The 17,597-nt window shown below is 42.0% G+C and overlaps 1 protein-coding gene across 4 annotated transcripts; it reads right to left on the bottom strand.

The window, feature by feature from the left end:
* Nucleotides 1-352: 352 nt before the first annotated feature.
* MTX3 (metaxin 3) lies at nt 353-11,020 on the bottom strand. 4 transcript variants are annotated; one of them, XM_027671502.1, is made up of 9 exons: nt 10,875-11,020; nt 10,339-10,408; nt 8,253-8,329; nt 6,623-6,715; nt 5,324-5,506; nt 5,100-5,176; nt 4,083-4,240; nt 3,597-3,685; nt 353-2,223 (listed from the first exon to the last, which is right to left on the bottom strand). In XM_027671502.1, the coding sequence occupies exons 1-9, from the start codon at nt 10,995-10,997 to the stop codon at nt 2,113-2,115; spliced, it is 981 nt and encodes a 326-aa protein (XP_027527303.1). In that variant the 5' UTR covers nt 10,998-11,020; the 3' UTR covers nt 353-2,112. The 4 variants fall into 4 exon arrangements, with proteins under 4 accessions (XP_027527303.1, XP_027527304.1, XP_027527305.1 ...); XM_027671503.1 differs by having other exon boundaries at nt 353-2,249; XM_027671504.1 differs by lacking the exon at nt 3,597-3,685 and having other exon boundaries at nt 353-2,249.
* Nucleotides 11,021-17,597: the final 6,577 nt, after the last annotated feature.

Genomic DNA, 17,597 nt, shown 5'->3' on the forward strand with positions numbered 1-17,597 from the left:
TGTCCTCTGCCATCCAGTGAATGAAGTTCCCTGGGCATTGGTTTGCCAAAATTTTGCTGTCGCACAGCCCAGAACTCACATTTAGTAAGATTAGAAAATGTGTGCCTCCCTATTGCCCCCTTCCCAAAAGCAACCGTGTTGAAAGAAAGAAATGGCACTGAAGAGGTGCGATTAAAATCTAAAATCTCATCTCATGGATATGCTCAGTTGCTTCAATTTCTGTGTCCTAGCAGTCAGCAGTTTTTCTTCTTTTTTTTTTTTTTTTAATGGAGAAAAATAAACCTTTTTACAAGGAGAAAAGAAAAACATTCAAAAAACTCAACATAATTTCCACAAAAAAACTCCACCAAAATTCCACTACAAATCCAAAATTTTAATCTCAGTGACCCTTTTTACAAAGAGATTTTATACGTTGAGTGTACATATTCACGAAAGCAACAAACTAAGGCATATTCTCCATAGCCGTGTTTATAAATTAAAAACTTTGAAAAGCCATGTGACTTATCTCATGTAAATCTTGTCAAGATATAGGCAGTTAAAAATTTTAACCATTTGAATTACTTCTGCATGTAGTGGACGGTCAGTTTATACAGTTATCATGAGTATGAGCTAAATTAATTTCAAATCACTGCAACAAATACTCTGGTAAGAGCATGAAGCTTAAACATTATTTTAAAGGGCTCATTAGAAACCCAACATTTTGATTATAATTAAGAAATGTTAAAGATATTACATTCCCTACATATCAAGTCTGAAAGTACAGTATGTACACAACCTACAGTCTTGTCTTTACAAATAGGAAATAATTTATCTGTGTATCTCACACAAGACTAGCAGCTGAAGGGAAGCTGAAAGACTATTTTGATTTGGCCAGAAAAAGGAGGAAATAATCCCCTGAACAGTCATCCCACACATACAGCTATCAGAATTCTGTATCCGAAGAGCTGCCATTTTGGCCAATCTCCTTGACTAATTCTCTTTACACCCACTCGTGAAGTCCCCACCAGTACATTGCTGTTTACAGCAACTCTCTTGTAATGGAATTGCTTGGGTCTCTAGAACTGGCAAGGCTGCTGTTACAGAGAAAACTAATTAAGCAGAAGAATTATGCCCTGCAACATATTACAGTTTGCAGAGAGAAAAGAACTCTGAACTAGACAGACTGTCACACAATAAAAATTTAGACATTTTTTCTTTCAGTTTTTGAATGAACTGTAGTGCTTACTGAAAAGACAAAACTGATCAAGAGGCATCTGTGACAAATTTAAAAGCCTACATTGGCTTTTTTACAAAGCCCTAACCAGCTCCTTTCAATCCAGAGATGCAGTGCTTGCTAGTCAAGTCCCTTGTCCTGACAGCAACCAAACTTCTCCATCCACTACCAGTCTTCTGTGATTTTGACTTAACAGTTTTGCAGCATATGGTATAACTCTGTGCACAGGTCAAGCCTGTTTCACAAAGGACTATTACGAGGTACTGAAATGTTAGCATTGTGCATCATTTTAATCCCCATAGCGCACATGTTTTTCAACAATCCCCTTCAAAGTACAACATGACAAATTTTCAAAAATGCAAACAACCCCAAACACAAAACTCAAGTGTGTTCATTAAAGCACGATAAAAAAAATTACCTTCCTCTCATTGCTTTTCATTTCTCAACTGCAACAAAGGGCAACAATGTTTCTTTTCAGACTTCACAACTGGACTTCTGTCATTTTCAGACAGATACAAGAGTATACCTACTCACATACAGTAACATCATTACAGTAAAATCAAAAGCCATAAAGTGAAATAATGGTGAACATTCCATAAGCAGAATTTTAACTTTTGGTAAACATTTCTCCTAGGCTAAAGGCAAAACTATGCTGTACAAAATCATGTTAACATCTGCAGTAATAAGCCTTGTTTAGCTTAGCCTCAAGCTTAGTGCGTGGTCAGCCTTAACTATGCAATTTCGTAAAAAAATAAGTAGATAGAACACTGTAAAGCTGTATGTCTTCTCTACTTCTACCCATTAGCAGATTCTTCCCTTGCAAAACAACATTCACATGAAAAAAATTTACTGTGGCACTCAGCTGAAGGCAAACACGCGTGTATGGGCAACAAGAGGTGTCAAGGTGACAAACGATTAAATGGGCTGCTTTCTTCTCCACGCGCAGCAAGCTTGAGCGTTGTTAGCTTATGAGGGGGGTGCTGAGGGCTCTTACGAAGGTTGTCGTCCATCTGCAGAGAAATAATGAGAGCTGGATCTGGCAAACAGTAGAATACAGATTATAGCATTAGTCTTATTTGTCAGGGCTGCCATCATTAATGCTGGTTTGGGGTATCTTTGCCCTCTTACTTCAGGACCAGACAAAACTGGTGCTTTGGTTTCTTTCCACTCCCAAATATATGCTTGTTTTAGAGCTGCTATTCATTCCATTACATATGGTGCATCATACCCATGGCAAATGGGTGTGCTTTTGCTCAAGTCACTTTGTCAAGATTACTGAAGTAAGCAACACTGCTACCTGTTCCTAAGAGGTAAAATTTTGTACAATAGCCAAATGCTGCTAGAATGGAGATCAAGAGTCAAACTGCTAACATCAAGGGATGCTTTTTGTATGTTCAACACCATGCAAGAATAAACCTTTTCAAACCAGAAATGTTCTGGAGGCACTGAGTAAATTTTTATTAGTTACAGATTACAAAAAGCACTTAATAAAGAACTTATGATAATAGCTTTTCAAAGACAGGTTAAAATTAATCTCTGAATATAAATAATTAACATTTTCATAGGCAATCAATCTAATGCCTTACACGTAATGTGGTCTCAAAAGTTTAGTTAGTACAGAATAAAAGACAGCACAGGGGAGATCTGCAGAGGCTGTGTGGTCCATCCCATTTCCTCAAGGCAGGTTCACCTTTACTTCAATCATGCCTGACAAATGTTTGTGTAACCCATTGTTTAGAAGTTCCATAGCCACACTTCAAATCCAGAAAGAGGATCAATAACTAATGCTACAGAAGCTGATCATAGTTAATGATCTACTTCATACACTAGTCTTTTTCAGGAAGAAATGCCTTCTATCCTTCCAATCAGAATGTTCTGTCTGCATGAAAAGGCTAATTCTTCACAAGTATTTTTCACATAAGTTGTACAGCTTTCAGTAGGTGCTGAGTGACAGCCTTAGAAACAAAGAACATAAGAAATAAAAGCAAGATGTAGAAAAAGCAGGAGTGTGACTACAGGTCAGTTACTGCCGCATGCAGCTGGGAGCAAGGAAACCCGGTGTTAAGTCTTAATTTGCAGGACCATTTCTGAATTTTGATCAATACATTTGCCTCCTCCTTTCCTGAGGAAAGATACCATTCCTCTATAGGTATGCACATCTGCAAGACAATGTTCTTTTGGTTGTATTAAAAATACTTTTTTAAGTACAAGGCTTCAGTAATTGCTCCTTCCAAGTAATGTAATATTCTTCCTGCCTCTCTACACAATGTAACTCAGTAGAAAAGAAGTAAAGTCCATTGTACAGTTGCAGTTGCCATGCAAGAATATCTGTGAACAAGTAACCATAAAAAGCAGAATAATTAGAGACTGAAGCAAAAGTAACCTTTTCAATCAAGTTGGATTCCTTATTTACAAGCTGTGTGAGTTTCTGCAGATTAGCATCTGCTATATCCCGTCCAGCCGGAGAATGGCCTGGAGAGTGAAGGCAAAAAGATGAAGAGTGAAAAGGTACTTACAAAAGCTTTTAAATCCTTAAAAAATAAACACACGTTGGAGATAAAGTTCATGCAGTATCTTCATGCAAAGAAGAATTTAAGTGAAAAAGCCATTCTGTGTGAGAAAAACAGTACTAAGCGTGAGCCATAAGATTTTGCCAATGTTTGACAGAATCTGAAACTGAGTATTTACCCTTGTTTTTAATTTTCAGTCCTTTCTGCTGAACTTTAGAGGTTTCTCCACTTCATTTCCCACAAAAACTCTAGCATAAACTAAGTAAAACCTAATCTGCCTTGGCTCGCAGACGGAATCCTGGAGTACTAATCCCAACAGAAGTATATGTGACAAAAAGGGGAAGAGAAACACATCTTACCTGAGACACTTAACCTGAAGTAGCAAGTTAAAATATCATCACAGAATCGACACAGATTGGGAAGCTGTTTCAAGTGCTCTTGTAATTGTACCCTGGGGAAGCACACTTTATAAACTGGTGCAAGGAAACCAAACACAAAGGCATCCAAGGTGGTAGGCCTAAAAAGTGACAAAAGAAAACATCAAAGTGACTGAGGTAAAACAGTTAAGACTTCTACAACTTAACAGTTTTCTGTGTATGTCAAACACAACTCAGGACAGAACATAGCTCTTCTGTGATTCCATCTTTGCCTATCAACCTGGTAAACGCTTTGTAGCAACTATCCACTCATTTCAGCACCTCTGAACTAGAGATGTGCTGGCAAGCTGAAACACTAACTTCAGCATTAAAGCACAGTCATGCTGTCACATACACTGATAAACAAGCCACTCTAAAATGCATTTCTGGCACCAGAAAAGTCAAGTTATATGCCAGGGGACCAGGATCCTCTCTCATGGAGTTGTCCAACTTCAGCAACTAAAGGCACAGATCATCCATTTTGGGACCTGCTGGCACTGTTCTTGGTCCTATCTGTTTCCTGCTCTGCATATATACCACGGGAAGTGGAATGTTCCCAGACCTACGCTCTGCTCCCATAGGGGCACTAGTAATACCTCAAGCCTAAAGCATTTTTTGTACATACAAAGACAGGAGGTGACTGTGGCTAGAAAAGGGTTCTCTAGTGCACCTCGCATTTTCTTAGCAGCTGTGGGCAGCATCTGCCTCTCTGTGGAAAAATGCTGGATAAGGGAGAAACCACATCGCCTCACTCTGAAGATCTCGTTTGTGGCCTGTTTGCTCATTCAGATTTATCTGAAAAGCAGTGTGTCAGACATGAAACTACTGTGCACCACTTTTAAAATTCTGGCAGGTTAAATAAAAAAGAGTTCAAGTGCTCACAGAGTCATATGGTGCGTGTTTTATTAATCATCTACAAAAAAACCCCAACCAAACAAAAAAACCCCAAACCACACTCACGTATCTCCAAAGAAAAACTGAGATGTTCCCAATCTCTTCGACAGGAGATTTAGGCACTCCTTGGCATCCCTGTATATCTGATGAAACACAAGACTGTCTAAGAGCCTTAGGTGTAGCAAGGCTGGTATGCACAGCACCATTCATCATTCGACAGTGTGCTAGACTGTTTCAGTTTTTGCCTTTGACAGAACTAACTTACAAATTCTTTACTACACAACACATACCTGTGCTTCCACTTCAGTGAGACTGTAGAGTGGAGGCCCTCCCTTGGTCAGCAAGATCCTGTTCAGTGCTTCCCTGGACATCTTTCCAGGCAGATACAAACTCAGTGGGAAGGCAATCCTTGAGGCAAACCATGGCTTTGTCACACTGCAGTAATTTTCAGCCTCAATCCAGAAAGTGTGCAGCTATATCAACACAAAGAAAAATATAACTGAAATTTCAATGAGAACAGTAGACATCTCATAAAACTTGCCATGTAAGACTTCTGTCAGAGAAGCAGAAGAACCAGGATTTATTCTACTTTAAGGCAATCAGGCTCCACAAAGTTATATACTAATCCTTTGAGTGCAGTATATAATTAAGGTGATAGCTACCTTCCAAATAAAGAAAAACACCAAAGATATGAAAAAGATCTATATGCATCTGCATAATATTATGTACGTACTGCGTACAGACACATACACATACACACACTGTATACTGAAAATATATTACAATAAAAGTTGCAGACATACGGGAACAGGTCTGGAATTTCTTAAAATTTGGTTTGAAATTACATATAAATCTTAAAATAAAAGATAGTATGAAATGATGACTTTGAAACCAGGGTCAGCTGAAGAGGTAGCTTATGATATCATCTGGTCAGAATATTTTTTTCTGTACAAACTGAAACCAAAGTCATTCAAGAGATTCAATGTCTGTGGATTTTATAGCTCTAATGTAATTACACTGAAATGGTGAGGGAATGTGGTCATGTGTTATTTAAAACTGAAAAATGAAACTACTGATGGGCATTTTAATCTACCAAAGTTCTAACTGAACAGTTCAAAAGGCTTCCAGTTGTGTGTCTCTCCTCAGACATACCACATCTTATCAAAGTTTTTTCAAGAAAATCAAGTGAAACAAAACATGGCCACAATAAGCTGTTTCAGGATACTGTTCCCCCCCCAAAAAACAAAACCAAACAAAATAGAAAACCCACCAAAACCAAACAACCACCAACCAAACAAAAACCCAATCAAACACAAAACAAAACAAATAAGCGCCCCGTCCCCCCCCCCCCCCCCCAAGTGTCCTTTTAAAATGACTTTCATAAATTTACTATTATTACTAGACATCCCACAAAAACACGCTTCTTTCCTGAAGATGCTAGGCAGTATTTTCAAAAATTGGACTAACAAAGCAAATACATTCCAGTCAGGACTGTGGCAGACAGACTTTAGTGTCTCTCATGCTGGGCACCTCTAGTAGGATTCACTTCCAAATATTCTGACCATTATAAAGTATTTATCAATATTTACCAGAGCTGGAAGCAGTTTCTCTTCAAGTAGTGCAATATATGCCAGTGTATCAGCTCCTTGTTTTGCAGACAATTCATAATCCGCATTATACTTCTAGGAATTAAAAAAGAAAAACACACGACACTAAACCCAAAAACCTAAAAATAGTGTTACACAGAACCTTTCAAAAAAATGATCAATGCAAAGTTACTTCAAACTTAACAGCTATCAAGTCAGTAACTATAAAAACACTTTTGGGGACAGAAAGTGGGCACTGACTAGAATATCTTCCCTTATTCAGGCCAGCTATGTCAAACCTTATTGCATCTCCCTTTTCCACTTTCCCATTCTTAGATCTTTGGGCCCTCCTATTCCCAAAATAATTCGTGCCTCCTTCCCATTTGTTTCCAAGCAAATATCCAGCCATACAGAGGCAATTTTTCAGTGCTTAGGGACGTAGCAAACCTCTGTTAAGTCGTCATCTTTATTTCTGAAGAAGCATCTGGCACTTCAGATGGTGTAAGCATCAAAAAAAGGCATGCATTCCCATATTTTGCTTTTAATTAACATTCCTAAAAGTTAAGGAATTGGATGCTAACAATGTAAGGGACCAAATGCACAGCTAAATTAATCCAGTTACAGCTGACTGAGTTTTTAATTCTAACACTGGATTCCTTTAAGATACATTAAAAAGGCTGATAAATTTTTGGGGGAGTGAGTAGATCTGTTTCATTAATTTATAAAGAAAGGGTCAGTACTGATACTTAAAGATATGTGAAAGGCAAGCATGTAATTGCTATACTTTAACTCAAAGAGGGGTTTTTTTCCCAACACTATGGAATCTTTGGTATTCAAATGAATACCAAATTCAAATTCAATTCAAATGAATACGAAACTTTCATATTTGAATTTCAAAACAGCTATTTGAAATCCTCTCAAATGCAGTTTTCAGATTCTGTTTTTTTCCCCCTCAAAGATTTAAAGTGTCACTAGGGCATTGATCAGCTCATCTGACTTTGTAGGAGGTGCATCTGTAATGTAAAAGCAGAATAGTGGTCTAGAGGACCACCCTGGAAATAAAAAGATGGTGCCATGGTTTACTAGACATCTTTATACTTCATGAAAAGAAGAAATCACACAGCTTTATTCTTTGGAAATAAAACATTAAGAGATCTACAAAAGGTAGTAGATGTGCATCAAGAAACACCTGCAGACATTTTTACGTTACAAGCTACAGATAAACTACACAGATTAAAAGCAATGCTGTATGTATTATCTTTCAAAAAAAAGAGCACTGGGAAATGACTACCCATTTAAGCAGTTAAACCTAGGCTGTGATATCCTAGGTCTAAAAAGTCATAATGACATTAAAGATGTGATAATTACAAGCAGGGTGCTCAGCAACAAACTGCTCAGTTAAGGACAGTTTTTTGTCCTTTTCAACAAACATTTTTTCATGCCTATTTTGAATCTTTCATACAACTAACAATCAAACTTCAAACTGCAATTTCTTATCCACCATTTTGCAATTCTCATGCATATATGAAAAACAGAAAAGCACTGGGTCTGAGTTGAGTTTCCGGACTTTGGAAGCCAGTATCAATGTACACCACAGGGACCTGCAGAGTCACTACCAGGCAAAGAAACCTACCTGCTTTCTTAAGAAGTTTAGTATTTTTGCTGGTTGAGAAATCACCTTGTCTTCTGATATGAGGACTGGTATATCTCCTAGAGGGCATAAATACTGCAGTCAACAATTTATATCATAGAATCATAGAATCAGCTGGCTTGCAAAAGACCTCTGAGATCATCAAGCCCAACCCTTGATCGAAAACTGCAGTGGTTACTAGACCATGGCACTAAGTGCCACATCCAGTCTCACCTTAAAAACCTTCAGGGACGGAGAATCCACCACTTCCCTGGACAGCCCATTCCAATGCCTGATGACCCTTTCTGTAAAGAATTTTTTCCTCATATCTAACCTAAATCTCCCCTGGCAGAGCTTAAGACCATGCCCTCTTGTCTTGCTGATAGCTGCCTGGGAGAAGAGATCAACTCCCACCTGGCTACAACCTCCTTTCAGGGAGTTGTAGAGAGTGATGAGGTCTCCCCTGAGCCTCCTCTTCTCCAGGCTAAACAACCCCAGCTTTCTCAGCCTCTCCTCATAGGATTTGTGCTCGAGTCCCTTCACCAGCCTTGTTGCTCTTCTCTGGACCTGCTCCAGCACCTCAATATCCTTCCTGAACTGAGGGGCCCAGAACTGGACACAGTACTCGAGGTGTGGCCTCACCAGCACTGAGTACAGGGGCAGAATCACTTCCCTGGATCTGCTGGCCCCCCTGTTCCTGATCCACGCCAGGATGCCATTGGCCTTCTTGGCCACCTGGGCACACTGCTGGCTCATGTTCACCTTCCTGTCAATCCAGACTCCCAGGTCCCTTTCTGCCTGGCTGCTCTCCAGCCACTCTGTCCCCAGCCTGAAGCGCTGCATGGGGTTGTTGTGGCCAAAGTGCAGGACCCAACACTTGGCCTTATTGAACCTCATCCCACTGGAATCAGCCCAACTCTCCAGCCTGTCCAGGTCCCTCTGCAGAGCCCTCCTGCCTTCCAGCTGATTGACACTCCCCCCCCAGCTTGGTGTCATCTGCAAATTTGCTGATGGTACACTCCTGCCCTTCCCCTCCAAATCCATTTTAACCACCTGTTTTGTCTAACCTTGCTACAACCACTGCCCAAGCTACCATAGCATAACCATGAACTACTCAAGAACTAAGTATTTCCTTTCTGCCAGAACTTTACTGGAAGCCTTTACTCATGAGATTGCCAGATCAAAGCGTCTGTAACAGGGGTTATCTTACAGCACATTCACAACATAACTGCCTCAATAAGCCCAAAAGGATTGTGCTGCATCAATTATCACCAACACTTACTACTTGGATTGATTTTTTAAATGGATTTTATGTATTTTTGCTATGAGAAAAGCCACCAAACTTTTAGCAGGTACACCCAGCTAGTTCTTGGTATTTGCTCCTAACAGAAAACAACATACTGAAAAGCAAGAGCCAAAGGATCAACTTCTGTATGAATACAGTAATGGCTAAACTGATTATGTGGTTAAGCATAAACGACAGAATACTTTAACCCTGCAGCGATGTTACCTCTCTGAAATACACTGAGACAATAACTTAAATGCTGAGCAAACAAGCAATGAGTAGGAGCATCCAACACAAAGAAGTCATCTCTGACACCTTATATTCCATTTTTTCTGACTCAACCACTCTAATTCAGCATAGTGCTAAACATCCCAGCTAGTGTAAGGTATACTCGCTGAAGTTCACATTGCACTTACAATTATACCAGCCCCTTAAATTATGTATAATCAAAGAGCTATTTCCACATACAAGTCTGGTTACTATCATTATAAATATGCAAAGTGCTAAAAACTTAAAAATTTGTTTTCAGTATACCATCAATTTAGACTGCCTGAAACAGTTACGTACTTGGCACTACTGCTTTGTTGACAGTCTGCTGCTTCACCCATATACATTTTAATAAACTGTCCTTTGAAGCACTTTATGTCTTCCATTATTGTATTCCCACAAATTCATCACACTTGATCCTGTGAAGTCATTTAACTGGGGCAGGCTGCACTCATTAGCACAAACTCAATGCAAATACTGGAACGTTCATTTATAGTGCAGCTGTGACTAAAAGAATACAGACTGCAAAGATGGTACCTTTTGGAGCTTTCCAGGACCTACTTATAGTATTCACTGTCAGGGGAGCACCAGAAAATTTGGCGTAAGCCTGCAATAAAGATTGCGAGAGACAGGGATTAAATTCTGTCACTATGTGAAAGAAAATCGTAAGACAGCACTAAAGAAGTCGTTTTAAACATCTTCGATCACTGAGGACCGACTAGCAGCAAGTGCGCGGAGAAGCGCGATGGATTTCGATCGGGCTTCCTTGCCCTAACACGACACCAGGAAATGCCGCGCAGAGGCCCCGCAGCCCCCAAGAAGGGCTCGGCCCCCGGGGGAAGGGCAGCAGCGCCCTGGAGAAGGGCCCGGCACCGCCGGGAAGGGCGGCAGCGCAGCCTGCGGCTTTTGTGAGGCACGAGCCGGGCCGTGCCGCGCGCCCAACACCGCGCCTCCCACTCCCGGCCTCTCCCGCGGGAAGGAGCCCCGCGGACGGCCGTGCCGGTGGTAGGCAAGCCCCAGGGCGCCGCCGCTTCCTCTCTCCCTCCCTCCAGGGGCGGGCGGCTGCCCGTTACCATGACGGTGAGAGACTCCGGGTGCACGGACGGCAGCCCCCAGTCGCCTGCCCAGCACCTCAGCTCCATAGGAGCCGCCATCTTGTCCGCCGACTGGCCAGGGCGGCGCTGCTGCCGCCACATGGAGACACCCGAGCGGGGCGGAAGAAGGAGGCGCCGCGGGCGGCGAGCTGCGGGCACCAGCGGCACGGCGCTGGGGACGGAACGTGTCCTGACCTCTGCCGGGCGTTGCCAGGGAGGCTAGGGGACTAGAGGGGAGTCACAGAAATCAGTTGGGTTGCAGAAGACCTCTGAGATCGGTCGGGTCCAACCTATGAGCGAACACCACCATGTCAACTAGACCATGAGTGCCACGTCCAGTCTTTCCTTAAACACTTCCGTGGACGGAGACCACCACCTCCCTGGGCAGTTCATTCCAGTCTCTAATCACCCTTTCTATGAAGAAATTCTTCCTAATGTCCAGCCCAAACCTTCCCTGGCGCTGCTTAAGACTATATCCTCTTGTCCTGTTACTCCTTGCCTGGGAGAAGAGGCCAACCCTCACCTCACTACAACCTCCTTTCAGGTAGCTGTAGAGAGCGATAAGGTCCCCCATGAGCTTCCTTTTCTCCACAATAAACAACCCCAGCTCTCTCAGCTGCCCCTCATAGGACTTGTGCTCCAGACCCTTGCCCAGCTTCATTGCCCTTCTCTGGACACACTCCAGCACCCCAATGTCCTTCCTGAATTAAGAACTTTGTCCTCTCGTCCTGTAACTTGTTGCCTGGGAGAAGAGGCCAACCGCCACCTGGCTATAACCTCCTTTCAGGTTGTATCCAGGTGGGGGTCAACCTCTTGGGAAGGGACATGGACAGCCCCGCAGCTGTGACCCTGTGAGGAAATGCCACCCACCCTGTGGCACCATTGCTGTCCTCATGAAACGCTTTTGGTACTGCCTGGCTGAACCCTTACCCTCCAACCCTGTTACTACACATAGTGGTGTTACTTTACACAGGAGCAAAAAAAAATTGTGGCTCTCCACGAAATGTGAGGAGCAGTTGTCAGCAATTTGTCTTTAAAAACAGTGAACTCTGATCATATGTTACCAGTTTTGACCAGGTTATAATGATAACCCATTCAGTATGGGTTTTACTGTGGGCCTTGGAAGGTGTCAAGTTGTCAGGCTGTTTGTTCCAGAGCTCATGGAGACATGCTACAGCACATCTAAACACTAAGTCAAGTTTCCATTCTTCCCACACAAGGAAAAAATACCACACGCACTGACTTAAAAAAACCCCTGCACTGACCACCCTTATTCAGGTATTCTATGCATAAAGAGGAGAGTGAGGGCAAAGCTTCATTTGTCCTTCTTCCCTCACAGATCTGTGATTTCAGATTCACCTGAAATTTGTGGAAGAAAGTGTCATAAAACCTATGATGCATAAAACCTATGATCTGAGATAATTCAGTTTCATTTTATGAGCTACATGGGAGAAGAAATACATATCCACTTTTTTCCTCAGGAAAGCATACCACTGGCAATGTTAACAGTAGCTAATTTTTTTTTAATGGATACATTACATTTTTCCCAACAAAGACATACTTAAGATAAATATTCTTAAGTACACTTTTCATATCTTTTCCTCCCTACAGGCACTGGCTGACTTTTCTATCTGTCCGGGTACTTTGCTTTGGCCTGTTCACAGTGCCTCACTGAGATGCACACACTCTGGAGAGAACAGTGGCTCCTAACAGCTGTGATCCCAAACATCTATTTCTATAAGGAATATTTTCCCCAGGGCTCATTACTGAGGCCAGCCCTGTTTAATACCTTCATCAACAACCTGGACAAGGGGATAAAGTGCACCCTCAGTCAGTTTGCAAGCTCAGAGGGAGTGATGATCTGCTGGAGGGTAGGAAGGCTCTGCAGATGGATCTGAACACACTGGATCAGGGGCCAAGGTCTATGGTATGAGGTTCAAGAAGGTCTAGTGCTGGGTCCTGCCCTCAGTTCACCACAACCTATAGGCTGATGGCAGAGTGGCTGGAAAGCTGCCCAGCAGAAAAGGACCTGGAGGTGCTGGTCAGCAGTGGCTGAACAAGACCCAGCAGTGTGCCCAGGTAGCCAAGCTGGCCAATGACATCCTGCCTTGTATCAGAAATAGTGTGGCCAGCAGGACCAGGGCAGTGATTATCCCTCTATATTCAGCACTTGTGGGGATGTACCTTGAATCAGGTGTTCACTTTTGGGCCCCTACTACAGGAACATCATTTTCATGGTGGAGGATGCCGAGAGAAGGGCAATGAAGCTGGTGAAGGGTCTGGAGAACAAGTCCTATGAAGGGCAGCTGAGAGAGCTGGGATTGTTTACTGTGGAGAAAAGGAAGCTCATGGGGGACCTTATCGCTCTCTATAATAATAATGGCCAGTCTTCGCGAACGAAGATTTTGGGAAAGGTCTTTTACCTTTCCAGCCTGCGCAATGGATTTTTTAGGTGAGACACAGCCTGCGCTGAACTGAGCCCACCCTTTAATCCTAAGGTTCATCTGCCGGGGCCAAACAAGCTTGGACAATGGCAGTGAGGTCCTCAGGATGTAGGTTTGTTTAGAGTGACCTTCTCATAGATGGATGGCCTCACAGGGCTAACGGGCTCCATCTGCCCGGGGGACCGAGGAATCAAACCGGGGTCGCAGCAGTGAGAGTCCTGCATGCTAACCACTAGGCCATCAGGGGTTATTATCGCTCTCTACAGCTACCTGAAAGGAGGTTGCAGCAAGGTGTGGGTCGGCCTCTTCTTCAAAGTAACAAGTGATAGGACCAGAGGAAATGGCCTCAAGTTGCACCAGAGGAAGTTTTGATTAGATATTATGAAAAATTTATTTGCTGAAAGAGTTGTCAAGCATTGGGACAGGCTGCCCAGGGAAGTGGTGGAGTCACCATCCCTGAAAATGTTAAAAAAACCCTACGTGGATGTGGCACTTGAGGACACATTTTAGTGGTGAACATGGTGGTGGTGGTGGTGGTGCTGGGTTGATGATTGGACTTGATGATCTTGGAGGTCTTTTCCTAAGAAAAACCTAACCATTCTATGATTCTATGAGCCACCTTATGGCTCTTCTTAAGGCAGGCTGAAAGAAGGCTTAGGAGTGTAATAAATTAGTAGTAGTAAAGTAATTTACTCATCAAATTAGTAGTAATAAAGTAATTTACTCATTAAATTGTATTGCATGTTATATTCCTATATATATATATGTTATTGTAATCAATGTTCTGTTAAGGCTGGGGGACTGTAAGTTGCAGAATGGTTAATTAATCTGTCAGCATTATAGGCTGATAGTCCTGCAGCTTGCAGTTCTTAAGCTGACAAGACAAATTATTGTGCCTTGCTGAATAAGTATTTTGTATCTTGTTTTTCTAAAAGCATATTGTCTAAAAGTGTACGCATAAAGTAACGAAGGGAGGGACAAGGATCAAAGGGTCAAGTACGAGGACGATAAAGAGGATCCAAGATGGACATCTGGAGCCTACACACTAGGCCTCAAGGACGAAGGACTAATTAAAGCTATGGATAGGAAAGTACCTGGCAACTGAAGCGGGCCTGCAAAAGAACCAACCAGACCCAGACCTGCGAACTCGGATCCAATAGAGGGATAACAAGTGACTATAGGAAGGGAATTGATAAGGGTATAAAGGTTACTGTTTTTGCCCACTGCGCCTGCGGGCCGTGAGTGGAGCAGGGGTCTCCCCGGCCACCCAGCGCGCTGTTTTGCTTATTTGCATTTTATATAAATCTTTAATAAATTTTTGCTGCTATATTTCAGCCTAGTTTCATTTACTTATAACAGGAGGTAAATAGGGAAGTAAGCTTTGCATTGCCTTTAGGCCCAATTTATCTCCGTGGTTTTGTGGGTTCCAGAGCAAAGATGAAAAAAAAGGCAATCTGCATCTTCCCTCCCCCATGTCAGGAACTTTTTCCTCTTGGTTGCCTAAGTGGAATTCCTATTAGTGTAAATGAAAAGTAAATAGGTGCATTGAGGATGGATATATGACTTGACTTGAAAAAGTGGAGCTTCAGTTTGTGTTTTGGAAAAAGCAAGTCTTTTGAAACCTGTCTTTGAAACTTGTAGCCTTTGAAACCTACAATTTTTCTTCTGAAAATGAGGCAAGATCAAACCCATAAATGTTGACATAAATATGGAAGTATGTGGTTTAGAGCTGATATTTCACTTGCATTAAGACTTCTATATCTTAAATGCCCACAAATCCTGATTTTTAATCATCCATATAATTCCATCAAAACAGTGAGTCTCATGATGCATATTAGGAACAAAACATGAAAGGTGAATTAAGCAGCGATTCTATTTTATTTCCCCTACCCCATTACTTGGAATTTGAACAAGTTACAGACTCTTCTGTAAAGTGCAATCTGCAATGTCTGCAGCTTCTCTGTATTCTGTATGCTTAAAATCTTATTGACTTATGTAAAGTAAGCAGGTCAAACATTTTAATGTTTGAGGTTTTCTGTCAGATCCCATATGAAAAATTAGTCATATATTTATAACTTCCTTACAAAATGTGACTGGAATGATGAAAGTTTCTTGTAAACACAATGTCCATTAATCATATTTTGATTCTTGATTCTTATTCAAGATATTAACCTCCAGTAAATTAAGATGGAGTTTGTACTTCAGAGAATACACAAGAGTGAAAAGGCAATTGCTAGTATTCCATTGTTTTTATTGAAAATGTGGATTAGAAGGTCAAATAGCCCCTTCCAGACAGCAGATAAACATTCTGTTTTGTGAAATCCCTTAAAGAAGGCTGGGCTTGAGCACAAAATCCCCTTCAGTCTGTAACATACTCCACCAATAAAACTCAGCATAGAAAATTATAGTGACATTTATGTACTGAGTAAATTCTCCTAAACATGGACTTAAGCTTCTGGTTTTGTACATTGTGAACTGGTTACCTTCTGTTATATTGCATTGTGCCTCATGGTCTGTTTGTGTAACATTGCTTCCTTGTGCATTCTTTGTGAGTAAGCTCAAGGAATAAGCAGCTGCAGAGCAAGAACAGAACATGATCTAGCTGTATAATTTTGTAGCATTGTATAATGCTACAAACAAAATCCTCCTCCCATAGAGTTGTTCTGCACCAGTGCAAGAGACTCCTCTAGTTAAATCAGAAGTGAGATATGATAAGTTATAATTACCTAATAAATATTTTTTTCAGATAGGGAAATCTTTCAAGAAAACATTTCAAATGTTTTGATAAACTCAATTAAAGTACATAATAAATGGTTGCAAATTATTGATAGTGTTCCCCTTACGCTTTATGTTGATGAAGGACTTTTTCTTAATAAACAGTACAGCAACATCAGTGCTGCTCTAGATCCATGTATTAGCCTCTGTAGGATCTGTACTGTCTCCATCCTTTAAGCTGGGGACAAATTCTGGACTAAAACTTCTTTCTAGGGAGCTTGTGGCACTGTAAGTCCTTCCTTGTTTTGTCCCATGTCCTTGCCTCTTGCTCTCCCCCTTCCAGCTTTCCTCTTTCTCCCTGTTCCACAACACTCTGCACTTGATACTCTGTTTTTCTCACTCCCCTGTGCAGCTCCTGGCCAGCCCTTTGACACCACCGTATCCTCCTGTCACTTCCACTGCAGGGGCAAGGATGGTGGGAGTGAAGCCGAGGCCAGCGTTTCTTGTTTTGTAGAGACATATTTAGAAGAGCAGTGGGGTGAGGAGGAGGAATAGCACCATGCTGGGACACAGTGGATGTGGTGAACACCTTCTGCCTGGTGACAGGCAGAGGAAGAAATTAACAACTAAAAGAGTGGGACAACAATGCTACATGGATAAGCTAAGAAGCAGGGTGTGTTATAGGGTATATACCATGTGGGGAGGACAGTCGGAGGGCATATGAATATAGGCCAGCCAAAGATATTTGAAAATCTCACTGTGCTTGTGCTGGAGAGCAGCCCACAGCCATGCTCTGTGCAGTGGCACAGCTGCTCCAGCAGACGCTGCACAGCACACTCGGCAGCCCCAGCCCTGCAGCATGCTGTGTCATGCCTCACATACAATGAGCCCCCCAGGAGCTGTTCTCTGTGGTGCTCATTAGCTGTATGCACCAATCCTGATGTGACACAACATTAATCAACACTACTTTGCTCATTTAACATAAAATTTCCCTTCTATTGTTGCCCTACTTTTTATGATGTAAATAATACCAGACAGCTCCAACTTTTCCGATTGCATGTGAATAGCAAGCTGTGAGGAGACCAACCATGGCTTCCTGAGTTTCTGATGTGACAGAGGTTCATCCACGGGGCTGAGGCACAAAGGGAGGTACAGGACAGAGGGCTGTGCAGCAGGTTAGGAAGCCCACCCTGTGCTGGTATTTCTCTCTAGCTCCCTTTTACCTGTGCTGGTGTTTCTCACTAGCTCCTCCCTTTTATTTGTGCTGTCTTAACATCAGCATTGCAGAGGCTAGAATTTTTTTGAAGTAGAGGACAAACAATGGGATGATGACATCCTGAGGACACACACAATGCTGAAAATGGTTGTAGTTGAAAGAAGAAGGTCTTTTTTTTTTAAATTGACTTTGGTTACATTACTGGGTTTGGGGGTTTGAGGGTTTGGTAAGACAAACAAGCTTCATCAGTGATGTCAAGCTGGTCAGTCTGAGCACTGGCAATGCTCCTAAGCTCTTTAAATGAAATAGAGGAGCTCACTTTGCTAG

Source organism: Neopelma chrysocephalum, unplaced genomic scaffold, assembly GCF_003984885.1.
Source record: "Neopelma chrysocephalum unplaced genomic scaffold, ASM398488v2 Primary Assembly neopelma1_97102, whole genome shotgun sequence".
Taxonomy (NCBI): Eukaryota; Metazoa; Chordata; class Aves; order Passeriformes; family Pipridae; genus Neopelma; species Neopelma chrysocephalum.